An 18633-nucleotide genomic window follows, 5' to 3' on the forward strand; every position below is an offset into this window, starting at 1 on the left:
CAAGAATATACAAATAAATTATTTAAAGATCATATAATCTGATTTCCATTTTTTCTTCAACATTCTGTCTCTCACAGTTGAAGTGTACCTGTGATGGAAATGACAGACCTCTCATCTTTTTAAGTGGGTTAACTTGCACAATCCGTGGCTGTCCTAATACTTTTTTGCCCCACTATTCCTCTCTTGTACACAGCAAAGTAGCGTGGGTGGTTCCAATGGAGCTTGAGCTCCATGTGCTTTGCCAGGACTCCTATTTACAGATGCAGAAGAGCGTTTTGGTCTCCATAAAAACCTCTTGAACTTAAGGGATCCAAGTCCCAGATCGGGTCTCCCTGCTGGGCTCGGATCTGAAAATGAGGCAAAACACTGAGAGCCAGGCCACACACACACAGTTGCCTAGCAGGTTCCATTTAATGGACCTGCTTGGCCACAAGGAGGCTGGGTGTGGCCACACACAGCACTCCAGAACAGGATTCGGCCACTGCTGACCAGATTTCAAGTGAATCATAGTGCGGCACCACCACACTGTGTGGACACATACATTGAAGTGCCGCTAATGAGTGGATGGCTGCAGCACAGTGGGTCCTGGTGAACCAGACCCACTGTGCCGCTATGTGTGGACCAGCCCTATTAGATCTGGAAAGCTGTCTGCTGTCTGATCCATTCAGCAGCCACTACCATGGCAACAGGATGATGGTTGGGTGAGAATGGTTGTCTCTCAGGAAAGGACTTCTGAAGACTGCACTGCTGCTGCTGTGCCTAGTGCACTAATGGTGGCTGCGAGGCTGCAAACTTCAGGAGGTGGTGGATGAAAGATGGGGAAGCAAGTAGTGAGGAGTGCCGTCCAGCTGAATGTGAGCCCCCTTTCCTTTGTATATGTTGAAATGTGGGGCTATGTTCTGGTATGTCCTCTTTCAATATGGTGAGTTAAAGAGGGTGAAGGTTCTGTCATTGGTGCTGCAGAATTTGGGGGTGTAATTTGGTACAATGGGCTTTACTGTGTGGGGTGTAATGTGGTGCATTGGACATTACTGTGTGTGGTGTAATGTAAATAAGGAACACTACTATGTGAGTAACATGAGTACCGTGCATTTGTACTGGGTGTACTATATTGTATAAATAAAGTTGGGGGCATGGATGAAGCATTGTCAAGAGTGAAAAATTGGATATGTGGAGAAGTTGTCCACAGCAAGCGGTGTACCTAACATATATGGCACCTTGGAATGTACTTTTATTTGGCAACCCACCCCCCTGTGCTCCCCAGCACCTATACCCAACGATGCCTATTTTGTCAGTCTCTGGCCCTACAATTTATTATTGAAGCCCGGATTATACAGACTCAACGACACAGTCCCGAAGATGTGGTCCCTTCCGGTCCCTCTAATAGTGTGCTGCCTATCCCTGGGGGCCCCCCACAGAGTGCTTTTTAGGAGACTGCTCCGATTTATAAAGCAGTCTGTGGGGGCCCCTAATGTGTGGGGGCCCCAGGACGATCGCCCCTGTCGCTCCTTGGCTAATCAGACCCTGGGTAGTAACCAACATCAGAAAATAACTAACATATCATTAGCTTGAAAAACATGTGGTTTGTTACAATTTACTGTAAATATTAATTATATAGTTATAAAACATAACACATTCAGATTAAAACTTGCAAATATTGAAGAACATGTCACATTTCCATAAGGTGCCACAGAGATAACATCACATCATTTAGCACAGTCACATTTTGAAACTCTAGCACATAATAGGTGGTTAAATGACACATTTTCAACATTAGATCATATTCTAAATACTGTACAGTGGTAGAACACTGTTCAGAAGTCAACGGTTTTCAATTTGAATATACATCAATGACCAATTTCCAAGTGAAATTATGGAGAATTCGAGAAAGATTTCATTACAGGCTAATTTTGTGCTTGCAAAAGTGGTTTTAGGATTTAATTTCATTCTCAGCCTACCATTCCTCTGGACCAATAGGAATCAGTATGGAGGTCACAATAGAGCACAATGGCAATGCTTTTACCCGCCATGTCATTCTACCTTATAAACATGTGGACCTATTTGCATTTCATGGCTCCAGGCAGCTATTATCATTGGGTCTTTGAAATGGACTACGATCTGCTGGGCTAAAGTGGTGAGACTCTAGTCCTACTGTACATTAGCCTCAGTACAATACAATTTATTTATTGTGGCTATTCCAGTAAATTCTAATACAATTGATTAAAAGACTATAAATATAATTTTTCACTAGCCATTACAGATGGCGGGAAGCTATGTCACAACTTTCCGGAACAGCACCTAAGACACCTTTAATATTTCTTAGACTGAAATAAGAAAAAAAGGAGTGATAATGCTCACTCGGATCAGTGAGTGAGCCGTATAAATAATAAGCTCCTTCCTAGGAAAAATGTTTTCCATATAGAAATTTGTAGGGAGGTATCTCAGTAAACAGCTGCCACATTCTTCTTACGAAAAAGAGGTGTTGCTGATCCCTCATTACTAATACTCACATGTGAGAACACCTCAACAAAACTCCTAAAACCTTACATCCAATGATGTCTTCCTAGATCATCTAAAACATGGGTCCTCAAACTGTGGCCCTCCAGATGTTGTGAAACTACAAATCCCAGCATGCCTTGCCACAGTTTTAACACTCCCTTATAGCAAAACTGTGGCAAGGCATGCTGGGATTTGTAGTTTCACAACATCTAGAGGGCCGCAGTTTGAGGACCCATGATCTAAAATCTATCACTAACTCCTTCGTATTCCATTTAAAAGCAAACCACCATAATCTACAGTAGTGCGCAAAGTAGGTTCTTCTGAGGCTCAATATCATCATGGCTTCCCTGGAATAAAGCACCAATCAGGTAAGAGGAGTGGGGAATTGCTTTAAAAAATAGCCTTTAAGTCATCTCTGCTTAATTAAACTGATAGTTTAATTTAGAACATACTTCTTACCCCTCCGGAAACCTCTAGACTTTTGAGGTAGTCCCCCGCAGCCCCAGGAGACTAGGTACCTGAATTTTAGTGAAGTGGGCAGGATTGTATGTTACTCACCGGCAATCGCAGGATTCGTAGGTCTAAATTGTTTAATTTAGCTACAGCCCTCACCACCGTCCAGCAAATCAAAGGTGTTTCCGTATGTTTGGGGGCAGGGTATTATGGCGAGACCATTCAGTTTGGCCCCTGAAGTGCTCATTTATAATGAGTGCATTGTGTGCAGTGCACACGGGCCCCTGCAGTGTCTACTCTTTGGGTTCTCCCGAAGAGGAGACTTACAAAGAAGGTAAGTATTATTTAAAAGTCTAGCACATATAAACTTTAGCATAGAGATAGCGAAAGAGACATTACAATGTGTCAATCATTTTACAATCAATAATGCACAAATTAAGTGTGGTATTTACATTTCAAACATATTATTCCCAGTGCATATCCCCTGCCGATTGAGTTCAGAACTTATTTGTGTTTTGTATACAGTAGTGATATTTTATCTAGATGACATTTCCTCTTCATCCTGTCCCATTTGCCATCCCCACAATATCGGAATTGTATTTATATCTGGCATTTTAACAGATAATGAAACAAAAATTTTCAATTACTTTGATGACATTTGCAAATTTATAAATATCTAGTTTGCTCAAATACATAAAATAATGACAATATAACATTTCCATTGCTATTAAACATCATGTTATATAAGGAACACAAGACTGCCATGTATCTGCTTCTGGCTAAAGAGAAGAAGTTAGACTGTTGGTAGAAGACACTCACCCACTCAGTACGACAATAAAGTCCATGATATTCCAGCCATTTCGAAGGTAAGAATTTTTGTGAAACACCAATCCCAACGCAACAATCTTAATTCCAGCTTCAAAACAAAATATTCCTATAAAATAGGGTTCCGTTTTTTCCTGCATGGACAAAGGGATAAAAACAGAGGTAACTAGCAATTTAGATATCCATATATAATGGTGAAATACATCATAAAGACATAAAAACTGCTCAAGGGAATCGCTGGTGGCTGCAAAATTCACTCAGGGAAGCAACAGAACTGCCATTTAGCCCTGGCTGGAGATGTTTGGCAGCATTTGTGGTAGACTGGCACCCCACCTCTGGAGCAGCCACTGGTCAAAATGTTGACACCCATAATTTAGCATAACCCTAATTGGTGCCTAACTCCTAGCCTCATTTCATGTGTTGACATTCTAATTGATACTTTTAATAATGTTGACATTTTTGTCAATGTCAAATTAAAGTCATTGTGGACATACAGAATGTTGACATGTTACAAATCTACATTCTGTCTGACTTTTTGTAAGTGCACATGACACCCGTTCACTGCAAAATGATGCCTTAAGCAGGGTTATGGGAAAGAGTCCTCAAATCCAGTCTTTCATGCCTAAAATGTGACACCCCAGTGGAATAATCTACAGCAGGGGTAGCCAACTCCAGTCCTCAAGAGCTACCAACAGTTAATGTTTTGCAGGTCTCCTCATAGAATCACAAGTGAAGTAATTAGCTCCACCTGTGGATCTTTTAAAATGATTTGTATTCTTGTGGGGAAGGGGAATTGGGATGGTGAGAGTGGAACCGCACTGATAGGTGGTGAGTGACCACTGTTGAAATTATGAGATGGAAGGATGATAAATTGGTCTTATAAAATGTGTCAGTGAGTAATGAGTACAAATTTGCAGCAGATAGGATGTCTGGAAAATGTGAACTGTTGGTAGCTCTCGAGAACTGGAGTTGGCTACCACTGATCTACAGTATGTACAAATAAGAGAATGGAACATTTATCTTGTTTTATGTATATTTATCTCAACTCAGCAACTTTGTGGGCTCATCTGTCAAGGAGTGCTCCAGAAGTAGGAGTCAGGTGAGAGCTACTATGGGCGTCTCTCTTTGCTATCTCAGTGGTGGCAAAGACCAATTTACGGATTATCATTGGAAGGGCAGTATTGAATGGAGATATTGTTATTACCATTGTTACATGCCTGGTGAAGACATGTGACCATTGTTGCTAAACCATTCGATGACTTGGTACAGTTTTACAAATGCACAGAAGAGAGAACTGGCATCACCACACATTGGAAGATCACACATTAGAAAAGAGCAAGTGATGGAGGTAACTTCGATAACTTGTCAACTTTTTTCCCCAATCTTCTCTCAGTGAAAGCCCTTAGGGGAGATGCTTCTCACAGCTTTGGTGGCAAGGCTCGGTCTCTAAGTCATCAAACCTAACCCCATTGCATCAAAAAATTGCAATTTGCAGGTACATGGGCCTAAAATGACACTGTTTGCATCATATTAGCTTTTCTACCTCCATACGACCCAGGATTCCCAATATTAGATCCCCGTGCTGCCCACCTCACTAGAAAGTGGGTGGGATATCGGAGATCTGCCTAATCTTCTGGGGGTGCAGGTGACTATTTGAAAATTTGTGAGCCTCCTTCAACTTCAGGGAAAGAATAAATTGATTATACTGTATATAACATAGGGGTGAATACATCAAGCTAAACCAGTGGTTTCCAACCCATCACTCACGAGCTACTGGATCCGGGTGGCTCAACCACTGCAGCTGCCCGCCCGTCCCTCCCTCCCTCCATTGCCCACCGCTGCTGCCGCTTCCAGTTCTGAGGGGAGGAGAGCACATTGCACGCCTCTCCTTCCACTCATTGTGTATCCCTGTGACTGACTGGTCTGTCAGCTAATCAGAGCTCACAGGCTGGCAGCCAATCAGGTTTGAGCTTTCATTTGCTGATGGCCCAGGCAGTCACAGGGAGGGAAGTGAGGGGAAGGAAAGACACGTGATATGCAGGGCTCTCCTGCCCTCAAGGTAAGCTGCGGTGGAGGAGACAAAGGAGCCAGTCAGCAGGGGAGCACCAGACACTCATCCCACCGGCAGCAGCAGGAGCAACAACAACAATGAGTTCTGCTGCTGCTGGCACAGAGGGGGCATACCTGGCACAGTGGGGGCATATTTATATCTGGCACTATTGGGGACATATGTGTATCTGGCACTATTGGGGGAATATGTGTATCTGGCACTATTTGGGCATACTGTATGTATATCTGGCACTGCACTATTGGGGGCATATGTGTATCACACCCCCATTTTCATTGGCCGCATCCCATGTGGCATGTAACTACACCCATTTTTTGGTGCGCGCACACAGTACTGCCAGAGTATTCATTTAGAATGGCACCACAATCGGGCAGGCATTGTATATCTGGCACTGCTGGGGGAATTGTGTTTATGGCATAACTGCGGGTATTGGGGGCATTGTGTAACTGGCATTGCTGGTGGCAGGTGTGTATATGGCACAGTGTCTATTCAGAGAGGCTGAGGGCATGGCCAGTAGCTCTCAGAGTGCTGGCCATGCCCCCATAGCAGAAAAAATTGGTATGTTTAAATTGCTCTACTGTATTTGCCTTTACCACCTCTGATGGGAGGCTATTCCACTTATCTACTACCCTTTCTGTGAAGTAATTCTTCCTCACATTTCCCCTGAATCTTCCTCCCTCTAGTTTCAGTGCATGTCGTCGTATTCTGCTGCTCCTCTTCCTGTGAAGAATGTCTCCCACCTGTACCTTGTTAAAACCCTTGATATATTTGAAAGTTTCTATCATGTCCCCCCTTTCCCTTCTCTGCTCTAAACTATACATATTAAGATATTTTAGTCTTTCCTGGTACGTTTTGTGATGTAGGCCATGTACCATTTTAGTTGCCCTTCTTTGTACAGTCTCTAATGTATTTATAACCTTCTGGAGATATGGCCTCCAGAACTGAACACAATACTCTAGGTGAGGTCGTACCAATGACCTATACAGTGGCATTATTACTTCTTTTTTCTATAGCTGATACCTCTCCCTATGCAACCAAGCATCTGACTTGCCTTCTTCATTGCTTTGTTACATTGCCTACCTGCCTTTAAGTCCCCTGAAATAGTGACACCTAGATCCCTCTCTTCCTCAGTAGTTTCCATTATAGTGCCATTTATACTATATTTAGTCTTTGGGTTTTTGAGACCCAAGTGTACGATTTTGCATTTTTTGGCATTAAACTGTAGTTGCCATGCTCTTGACCATTCCTCTAATCTACCTAGATCATCAATCATTTGTTTTACCTCTCCTGGTGTGTCTATCCTGTGTCATCTGCAAAAAGGCACATTTTACCCTCAATTCCATTTGCAATATCACCAATAAAGATGTTAAAAAGCACCGGTCCAAGTACAGATCCCTGGGGTCCCTCTTCTCCGGCAGCGCAGTAAACCCTGGATTTGTGCCAGATTCTACTGCTCATGTGCAGTTCCCGCCTTATGATCCCAGTGACTTCTCTATTTTGCATATATATATATATATATATATATATATATATATATATATATATAAATAAATAACCAATGGTTCAAAGCTGCACATGCATATGCCCTTGCCGTACTTAGCCTATGTTAAAATGCCTCCATTCTACCAAAACAGGTGCAAGCAGACATGAGATGGCAGAATCACAGCTTCTGTTCTGGGCATGTGCAAGGCACATTCTTGCAAGCCCATCTACTAATGCAATTCTCACTCTGCATCAATACCCCAAACTTCATATTGTACATCTGGTGAAGAGATTGATTAACATCACTTAAGGCCAACACACACTAGAAATGTATCTTTCCAATCCGACTATTTGTAATGGAAATCTGGAAATTTCTGGGAACAAATTACAATCAACCGTTTGCTCCCAAACACTGGAAAATGGACAAAAGCAGTCATCTGCATAAATTGATTTAACCAATTTGTCTGTAGGACTAATTTGTTTCTGTTTTCCATGTTTAGGATCAAATGGTCAATTGTCATTTTGCTCCTAAAAATGTCCAGATTTTCATTCCAACCAGCCAGATTGGAAAGATAATTTTCTAGGGTGTATGGACCCTTAGGATCATTTTTGAATAAATTGCAGATATATAGAATAAGACACATTTTTTGCATTACCGTTGACTCTTTCTGGCCCAGTTTCAATACGCTGGGAGATTTTGATTGCATTTATATTTTGTCTATATTAACCTCTGCCTTGCATGCAGCTGTGATAAGTCTATAAATTGAATGAAGCAACAACTATTTTAAATATCACTGAAGGGATGGGTAGAAAATCCCAGCATGCTATGGTCAGGGTGCTGACAGCGGCATCCAGACAGTCAAAATCTCGACAGAACTTGATGAGTATTTAAACTCTAACCTTCATGGACCCCTCCTGCAGCTTAACCCTAACTGCCCCACCCAGTATCCTATACCAAACTCTCCCCCTAGTGCTTAATCCAAATCCTCCCCCTAGTGCCTGACCCTCCCCTAGTGCCTAACCCTAATTGTTCCTACCCACAGCAAAACCATAACCCTCTCCTCCTGCCCCCCCCCCACCTCCTCAACTCTGTAGCCTCACCCTAACGCTCCCCTAATGACTAACCATAACCTCCTATAATTACCCTCTGAATTCGGACCATCAGGATACCGTCGTTGGTATTGTGATTGTCAGTATCCCAACTGTATTCCTCACTGAACCGTGTGTTAAAACTTTTCCAGGCCTGACTAGTTGCTTCATTAAAAAATCTAAACTAAAATACAGCTTCCTACAGCAGTAGCCAAGTCACGCGGGAAGACAGATGGAATGACTCACACAAATCTAATATTGGCTAACATGGCTTCTTTAGGTGTAACTTTGGAAAAGTAAATAGAAATTGTGTAAACCGTCCATTGAGTTGATTAAGTGCCCCATCTGTATTCACCATGCTGTGTGTCTGGAAAGGTAATGTACTATATTTAATCAGATGAAATGTGCGGTTACATTTGATGTTCTAAATCAACTGTTTGAAAATCCTCTTTCGAAAATATACAGCCGCTTAATTATTACGGCTTATATAGAATGTGGACAAATAAGATGCATGAAAAATAAATGTCACGGCATGAGATTGCTATCTGAATGTGAAAGCTATCTGAACATACCAGAATGCATTATGGGGCCTATTATTAAGCATTTTTTTCATACAATTAGGTAGATACTGCAGTCTCTGCATCATTTTAGGAGTTGTTGCTATTGTGTGTACTAATATCCTAATCTCCAGAAGGCTGATTACTCCTGCAGATCAAAGTCCACATTATTATCAATAGGGACAATGATCTGACCCCTTGACCATATTAGTTTTTACAATCCTCAGATGGTGTAAACTGATTTAAGCCTATGGAGCCCTAATAGCAGGAGAGACATCTTTCAATTCCTCTCCTGCAGTCTCCATCCGCCTCTGGTTCCAGAAACTGACACTCTGGGCAGGCCCAATGTCAGATTCCATAAGGAGTCCATCAAATCTTATCTCCTCCAAAATGCTAGGGAAGTAACCTGCAGGAACAAAGGTTACCAGCAAGTTACAATTAGCAAACAGTGGGGACATTTTCATTACGAAATAACCCTTTCCCGCAGCCTAACCATTACCTTGCCCCCTCCCCCGCAACCTAAACCTAATCCGCCCTCCCCTCAGCCTAAACATAGCCCAACCCTCAACCTCCCCACTGCAGCCTAAGCGTAACCTACCTCTAACTTAAGTTTAAGAATTTGGGTGTCAGAATTCAGGCTAGGTCTTTGGTCTGTCGGCATCCTAAGCACCGGGATGCCCACTCACACCTGGCTGTTTTATGAATTACTGCTGGAACCACTCAAATAGAGTTTGTATGTCTGAGGCTCTCTATGCTGATATAGAGTCTGGTTTCTAACTAATATCCAGTCTGGATATGCTTTTAGCTAATATCCAGTCTGGTTTTTGTAGGCTTGAGATGCAGTTATCTAGCTCCTTTCTTCCAACATGTACTTGTTGCACTGCATTATGTGATTTTATATTGTTCTTCATCCTCTTCTTCTCATCATATGTGATGGATTTTTACATCGTCATCTGAATTTAACATATCTGCCAAGTCTCCAACATATTCCGTGTCTTTGTAAATTCAAAATAAATATATAGGGTAGGGTGAAAGTGATAATATGCTAAGATGTCATTAAATAAAAATATTTAAGGGGTAAAGGGGATAAAAGATGCAAACTGAACGTCGCCATTTATTTGTGGCACATTTGGATGATGCTGTCATAACAGTGTTCAAAGTGCATTTAGAAATGAGTTTTTCTACAAACATTTATAACATTAACAGTATAGAGCTGAGAATGGTGATGCGCACCCTCAGTGTTTCTTTTGTGGGCTGGTAACAGCTGGGCACTGCTCCTTACCACCTCATTTCAGTAATCACAATGTTCCCTCTGCCCTTAACAAGAGTTTGTGCACTCCCACATCTATCATTTTAACCGTGTGAAAATCTGTGTGTTTTCCTATTAAAAAGAAGAGTGTATCTGCGCAAGTAAGTGTGATGTAAGGAAACAGCGGTTGCTTTGTGCTTTTGGAATTTTGTAAGTGGCCGTAAGACCCAAACAAATTCAAACTGAAAAAATCCATGTTATTTGCACCCTATGCTGCCTGTAATCCCTACGCAGAAGTTTAATCCTACTCTGTTTGCAGATGCTGGCTGAGAGCTACTGAATTCTATTGCATCAAGTTTCTTATAATCACCTCTGAGCTCTATATACTGTAGCCTACAGTGCAGCAAGATGGGGGAGGATATTTCTGATTTATGTTGTGCCAATAATCCTGGATCAGAGAAGTACTGTAAATGGAAGTAAAATAAGCAGGAAGCTGAAATGAAGAGAAGAAAACTATGGACACTCCACCAGCCAATTATAAAGATGCCCAGATCGAAAAGTGATTGAATAGGAGACAGAGAAATCAATTATTATTTTTTAAGTGAAGTCTTGATTAGGATACGCACACCCTGGGCCAAATCATTTATACTCAATGATTCACTTTCAATAAGATTAAATTACTAGAACATATTGATCCGCTGTACAGTGCATTCTAGGCTGTCCTTTTAAAATTATAAGACGCTCCTGCTTTAAATCTTGGAGCAAAATCACCTGCAAATCAGCACTTTTACTAGAGATGTGTGATTTGGTTCTCCATAAAATCCGAATATACCCAAATTTTGTTGATCCGAGCTGAACTTAAAAACCCTGTGTGGTTTTCCCACAGAGATCCAATCTGAACTGAGTTACAGCTTAAACCTCCTCAGAATTTGGACTTTAAACCGAATTTTGGGTTTCGGATTGCAAAAAAAAACATGATTTTTGCTGTTTTCATCAATATTTAATCAATGATTATTGATTTTTTTTTTTTTTATCAAATTTAAGCCGAACCAAAACACTTGAGGGTGATTTTGCCAAAATCATAACCAAAACATGATGGTGCATTAAAATTAAAAACAAAACACTTGCACCTCTAGCTTTGACAACTCGTAGACCCTAGGCCTAATTTAGAGATGTACTGTATGTAAGTCTGATTTTATCACAGTTGAGAGATTATCTGTGGTCTATGTATGCATCTACGTCAGACTGTGCGTTGTCCGCGATGGGCTTGTTACAGAGATAGCAGGGAAGACTTATTCACAAAGTGACTGACAATCAGGGATTGTTTAAGGTAGGTAACGTGGGAGTGCCCATTTGCATGTACAAACTTGGCATGCAGGCTCTAATGCTTGTGGTGTGTGAAGGGGACTTTGGCTTTAGGCTGCCCAGCTGGCGCTGTAGCACAATGTACATAAAGTAATGGTTCCATCAGTAAGTTACATTGGCACAGCAACCTCTTAAATTTAAGAACATTACCCCCCACAGTACATTGGGGCGGGTGATAGCTATGAAGCATAGAATAAATTAGGCCTTATATTTATTCCTCTGCTGTCACCTGCAAGGTGCCCCTTTCCCAGTGCTGGCACCCTAGGCTGCAGCCTAATAAGCCTATTGGTTAATCAGACACTGGTCTTTGGTACGCAATAGGTGGTATATCGCCACCGATTATGGGCGTCTCAATACAAATCCTGGCCAGCAGCTGCTACAGATGTCTATTTTTGCACAGCCACTGTGAACAACGCACAGCTGTGACAGCAACAGCGTACAACCCTGAGTAAGGCCCCCCTATTACTTTATCTCTATTTACAGATATTTTGATTAACTTTGATTTAATCCTTTCACTTCCGAGGACATGTCACATGTCACAAACAGTGATACCATTAACCCAGGTTGCCTACACCCCCGGGAAAATCCAGAAATCAACCGGAATTCAGGAACTCCCCGGAGAGTTGGCCAGCCCCCCAGGTTTGTAAGGACAGCGTTGTGCAACAGGGGGTGGGGTCTTGAACACAGGTGGTAAAATCAAAATACTGCAACTGAGGTTCTAATTAAGTCACTTGTGCTCAAGTATTGCAATCCTTGAAACATGCACTGTTAGCGTGCCTAGAGAACCACTGCTCTAAATGCTCTGGTTTCCTCTCAAAAACATACAGGTAGGTTTATTTTAAGTCACTGACAAGCAAAGACTTCCCATTGGTGTTACAGTACCTGCCAGTCACATGCAGGACAGGCGATTCCAATGGGAGGTATTTTCTCCATCTGGGACTGCGATTGGAAGTCACTGTCTGCCTTTCGGTCATCTCTACCCAGCTGTTGCACCATTTATGCTCATGTGCCAGTTCCGATGCCTGCCACATCCATTGCTTAAGTGCTAGGACGTAGCTAGCCACCCCCCACCCCCCTACTACGTGCAGCAGAAGCCCTCCTTCTCTAATTAGGTAGGAGTGACAGGGGAAAATTTAATAAAATGGGAGGTTTATTTAAACCAATCAGAATGTACTTATTTATTTAGCACTTTCTAGAAGATAATAGATTCACATCCCATTTGAAATAGAACTCCCATAGGAGGGGTCAATCCTATTAGGTGTGTATGATTCGCGAGAGTGAACCATTACAGCACCGGGCGCACTTTACAGCAGACAGAATTTGTCTAAAAGCGCTCGCATTTCCATAGTGTTGCAATTTTAAGCAAATTCAGACTATCGAAGGATGCGAGATTGGCTTAATTTGGCTGTCGTTGCGAGCTTTGGGAGCTAATAGGAGCTTCGGAGGAACCTTCGGAGCTAACAGCGGTTTTCAAACTGTGGGTCCCGACCTTCTCCGCATGTTACTGACCATCAGGCTGATGACTTTTCTAATCTCATTCAGTCTAATCTCAGAGTCTGAAAAATCTGTTGAATTGTCTGTTATTTAGACTCCGCCCATCATGTTCTGCCTTCACAATGCTGCCATGTATGTGCTGCCTGCTGACTACACATGTGATGTGATGACCTTCTGCAGTAACTTGCTGGGGTCGTGTAATTATTTTTATTGTCTGGTGGGGTCCCAGAGCAAAATAGTTTGAGGACCCCTGCTCTAGTATATTTCCCCCATAGTGTGTACTGTATGTGTGTTCATGTCTGTGATAGAGAATATGCTGCAGATTGTAAACTGTGCTGATAAGAAATATTCTCTGTAAACAGCATCAGAATATGTGTGTGCTATATACAAACTTTTAATAAATACACTATTAATACGCCTATTTTTATTATTTCTCTTTAATGTGCCCCCAGTAAGTAAATGAGTTGCTAACCAGTCACAGTTTCAACACGAGTCCTTGTTCAATGTTTGATCTTCACTTAAAAGGGAAAGAAGAGTGGACAGTTATGGTAAAAAAAGAAATCTTTTAAAGTCGACTATTGTCACACTGCCTGGAATCCCATTCTCGCTGAGATATTTGAACTGATGCTGCTGCACTCGCCAAAGATTATCATCTAAATCAATCCTGTGGGATGCCTGATTCTATCATGGTTGACAGAATGAGATGAAATGATGGCTGACTTAATGAATGTCTGGGATAACGTGGTACTATGCTAGTAATAACCATTCTATGAAACTCCTCCAATTTAACTTCTCGGAAAATCAATAAATCTCAAAAAGAAGACAATGCAGTACAATACAATACAAGTATTTGACTTACAATAGAGCATGCATTATTCTTGAAAGTACTTTGGTGCATTTTGAGGTGAGAGATTCAATTGTTATTTTGATTTTCACAGCCTCAGCTCCCATCTAAAGTGATTGAAGCTATTCAATTGTTTGTGCTGCTGCCACTAGTGACGTGGGTGTGCATTATTTATTGTGCATTTCTGCTCACAGTCTCCTGAAGTTGGAGCAGAAATCCATCCTGATTGAGGCCTAACCACTAATTAGATTAGATTATCAAACGACGTACTATATTTGTGAATAGCCTAGACATGCCCAGGCATTTTTAAAGGAGGGTCTCTAATGGGTTGTGGATTGATAAATCTACAGTGTCTAGCCGACAGTCATAAGGGCCGAGAGCCTACGGTTGACATGCAATAGGTCAACAGGGTCAAAGGATCAAGATGTCGACAATCAAAACTTCAACAGGATCAAACGGTTGACAATCAAAAAGTCAACAATCAAAAAGTTGACATCAGTTTTTCGCATCTTATGGTGTCAATGTCTCGACATGGACCATCTTTAAGGCTTACCCTCATGTGACTTGCTTCCCTCGCCATGCTTTAAGAACGGTGGCTTTCTATGCTTTGCACACTGTTATATTCTCCCTCTATGCCGACATGGATGGAAGTATGAAGAATTCCAAGAAATGTAAAACAAATGACGAAAAATAATGTCGACCTTTTGAATGTCGACCTTTTAACCCTGTTAACCTTTTGGATGGTAAACTTTTGATTGTGGACATTTTGACCCTGTCGACCTCTTGACTCTGTTGACCTATTGCATATGGACCTTTTGTCAACCTACTGACTGTCTATCTAGACACTGTAGATCTATCAACCGGATACCCGCTGACGTCATCGATGACCACTTCCTGTCTGTCTCAGTTCCAGATTAGTGGAAATCTCAGACCTGCTCACAATTACACAAACTGCTAAATCCTTTAGATCAGGGGTGGCCAACCGGTCAGAGGTAAAGAGCCAAAAAATATCGGTAGTCAAGCTAAAGAGCCGACATCATGCGCGCGTCAAAGGTGCATGCGCCAAAAAAAAGTCTATTTTGACCCCTTGGGTGGGTGTGATACAAATATGCCTCCAATAGTGCAGTGCCATATATACATATGCCCCCAATAGTGCCAGATACACATATGCCCCCCACGGTGCCAGGTATACACCACACGGTGCCGGGTATGCCCCTACGGTGCCAGAAAGCTGGTATGCCCCTACGGTGCCAGAAAGCTGGTATGCCCCCACAGTGCCACAAACTGCTATGCCCCCACAGTGCCACAAACTGCGATGCGCACTCTCCTCCCCTCAGAAGGAGAAGGGATTCAGGGAACCGGCAGCAGGGGGGACTAGGACGGACGGTGGGCGGCAGGCAGCAGTGGGAGCAGGAGCCGCACTTTACAAGGGGGAGAGCCACATGAGGCTCAAGAGCCACGGGTTGGCCACCACTGCTTTAGATGGTTTGAGAATTGCTTATGGATTTGTGCGTGGATATCGATGAGCAATCCATTTGTAATTGTGACGCAATTTAGCTAGGGATGCTTTTTCGTTCTGACTGGGCAGTGGCTTTCTTCTCGGGGGCCAATTAAGTCTCACATTAGCAGTCAGGTCTGAATCGAGCACAAAGACTGGCTTTTTGGTGCCTTAGCTGTCGTTTTAGGTACCTAGTAGATTGCATGGGTTTGGCCACTTTACACAGCTAATCCTGGTGAATGGTAAGTTACAAATTGATACAAAACATTAAATCATGATTGGAAGGATAGAATAAAGAGACTTACCAATCTACGAGCCATGGGCGTCTTGTCATCCCCGGGAAGGTGCTGCTCCAGTGCCAGGACAATGCAGTTTGCGATAATCGTGGCAAGGATCATGTATTCAAATGGAGTAGATCAATAATTAAGGAAAAGAAGGATATCAACAAAGACACTTAAATAGAATACATATTAGATGATGCTAATTGCAGAATCATATCGTTATTGGGGAGAGCTATAAAGTGGATACAGTTAATCTACCGGCCAATCAGCTCCTAACTGCCATGTTACAGGCTGGGTTTGAAAGATGATAGTTAAGAGTTGGTTTGTTGGGACTTTATTTCCATCTACTATATCTCACCAAGGATCAGTACATAAACTACAATGTACAGTTGTACCAGCCAGTCAGTTACTATCTGCCATGTTACAGTCTGCATTAAAAATGACAGTTTGGAGCCAACTGGTCAGTACTTTTTCACTCTCCAAGTGTTAGTATATCTGCCCATAAATCTAAGCAAGGCTATATTTACTGCACACAGATAAGAAATGGCTCACCAATAGCAAAATTGCACATCCTATAAATGTTTAATTTGATTTAATCACATTTTTGCAGCTTCCTAGAAATGTTAAATGTTAAAGTTGAGTGTGCAAGGCCTTCATGTGTTTTCATGAGTAAACAGTAATAACATTGGCACAGTTATCTTATTGATATCTTATTGATGGACCGGTGTTTAATTCATTTTGCCCAACAGTACAAAGTCAGATCAGGTGATTGCAATTGAGAACACGCAGGGGCGCTTTAAGAGAGGAGGAGGCCTTTATGGGGAGGAGGGGTGAGTATTAAAACATGGGTGCAGCATGTGCCCTCCTGGGACTCAGGGCCCGTGTGTACCGTGCACACTGCAATTATTATTAATACGCCACTGAGAACATGTCAGAAGTCACGTTGTCTTTATAAAATGCTTGAGGCCTGATTAAGAGTTGCACTCAAGTCTAAATGCAATGTAATCTCACAATGTATCGCTGATATATGCCACACATCGAGAACATTGACTACACATCAGTCCTCAGACTAACCCTATGCTCTCTCAGACTGAGCAGCTCTCCTGAAAGGCCAGGGCCGCTCCAGCTTTGAACAACGGTATTTATGTTTGACCAATAGCGCAACCCCCTTAAAAAGATGCAGAATGCACAAAAAATTTTTTTTTAATTTATTGTGACATAACAAATGATGACAACATGGTCATGAATAAAATACATACATAAAAGCAGATGAATAGTAATTTTAACCAGGCAATTTCACTGGACCGATGGTTTGGGCACAAAATATGAGTGATAATTTTATCTCACCATAGAAGGAAGTTGCGGTGGGCTTTTACTTCCGATTGAAGTTCTGCGGCTCCACCGCAGATGGCTTTCTATGGATGAAATCCCAATAAAGTGCTCGTGCGTCCTTAAAGTGTCCTGGTGCTTCAAAAGTGCAAAGTGGAAAGTGCACTTAGTCCAGCAGTCTGTATCCAAATCGGTAGCCGCTCCAGCTTTGAAGCAATCGGCAGTGGCTGACTGATGGTTTTTCATGTTTTGTTGTCAATGTTAAGCCCCATACACACTAGATGGCCCTTCTGAATGATATATATAAAAAAAAAAAACAGCTAGCGGGAATTTTACTAAGATGGACGTCGTATTTCACATGGGATCTTGCTATGGGCAACCAATCAGATTCTATCTATTATCTTCTAGAATGTGTGAAATAAATAAGTAGATTGATTGAAATAGCAACATCCGATGTGAAATAGAACTCCCAGCTTAGTATATTTTCCCCCTAGTGTGTGCACTCAATATCGTTAATGATGCGCGCTCCTGTGCAATGTTAGCAACCCCAATCTTCTGAAAACGCAGGACGATTTTGGCTATACATCCAACAACACCAATGTTCTGCCAGTCCCAATGATGTCACTGAACAATATCGTTTACCACTATCAATCAGTGTTTACACTCAATATCGCACACGTCCCAACATTACCCTTTCCAGGAAGGAGAAAATGCTCTGTTCCCGGGCCTCCTTTCCAGTGGCAGTGGCAGATATAGGGATGCAGCACAGTCCAAAATTAAACCAGGGGAACTACACCCACTGCCACCCCAATCACTGCCAAACATCACTGTCTAAAGCTCCCTGGCAGTAGGTGTGGCTCCCCTATTTGAATTTTGGGTACTCTTTACCTAGAAGGGCGCCCATCGCGGGCATCGCGGGCATCGCATGCACTAAAAAATCGCATGCGATGCGACCGACGCGATGCCCGCGATTTCTCATAGGGAACAATGTTAAATGTCCCAATTGACCCGATTTTCCTGTTCAATGTCTCAATTGACCCGATTTTTCCATAGAAAACAATGTTAAATGGCCCACAGAAGCCAAATAGGCACCCTGAAGTGTGAAATGGCCCCCACAATTGTTAACGCCACCCCACGATCAACGTCAACCCGAAGCGTGGCGAGCGCAGCGAGCCCGCGCGGGGCGGCGGTACGCGTCCTGGGACCTTTTCATACCCCCATTATCCACATCGGCGTGGAGTTGAGAATATAAAGTGTGGCGAGCGCAGCATGGCGAGCAGACGCGGATACCTTCACAGGTATCCGCGTCCCCTCGCGGGCTTCACAGCTGTCCGCGTCCCCGCTGCGCTCGCCACAATTTCTATTCTCAACTCCACGCCGACGTGGATAGTGTGGGTATGAAAAGGTTGTAGGACGCGTACCGCCGCCCCTCGCGGGCTCGCTGCACTCACCACGCTTCGGGTTCATGTTGATCGTGGGGTGGCGTTAACAATTGTGGGGGCCATTTCACACTTCAGGGTGCTTATTTGGCCTCTGTGGGCCATTTAACATTGTTTCCTATGGAAAATCGGGTCAATTGAGACATTGAACAGGAAAATCG

At 42.6% G+C, this 18633-nt stretch overlaps 1 protein-coding gene across 1 annotated transcript in view; it reads right to left on the reverse strand.

Annotated features, from left to right (window-relative positions):
* Positions 1-15829, reverse strand: part of LOC146055093 (voltage-dependent R-type calcium channel subunit alpha-1E-like) — a gene marked incomplete at its 3' end in the record, with an annotated part of 65820 nt that extends 49991 nt beyond the window's left edge. The window contains exons 1-2 of the mRNA XM_083168197.1: positions 15729-15829; positions 3772-3911 (exon numbers count right to left, since the gene is read on the reverse strand). Coding sequence (XP_083024323.1) covers positions 3772-3911; positions 15729-15821 — 233 coding nt within the window. The remainder of the gene's footprint in view (positions 1-3771; positions 3912-15728) is intronic.
* Between the last annotated feature and the right edge of the window lie 2804 nt (positions 15830-18633).

Source organism: Crinia signifera, unplaced genomic scaffold (genome assembly GCF_055691185.1).
Source record: "Crinia signifera unplaced genomic scaffold, ASM5569118v1 HAP2_SCAFFOLD_324, whole genome shotgun sequence".
NCBI classification, from domain to species: Eukaryota; Metazoa; Chordata; class Amphibia; order Anura; family Myobatrachidae; genus Crinia; species Crinia signifera.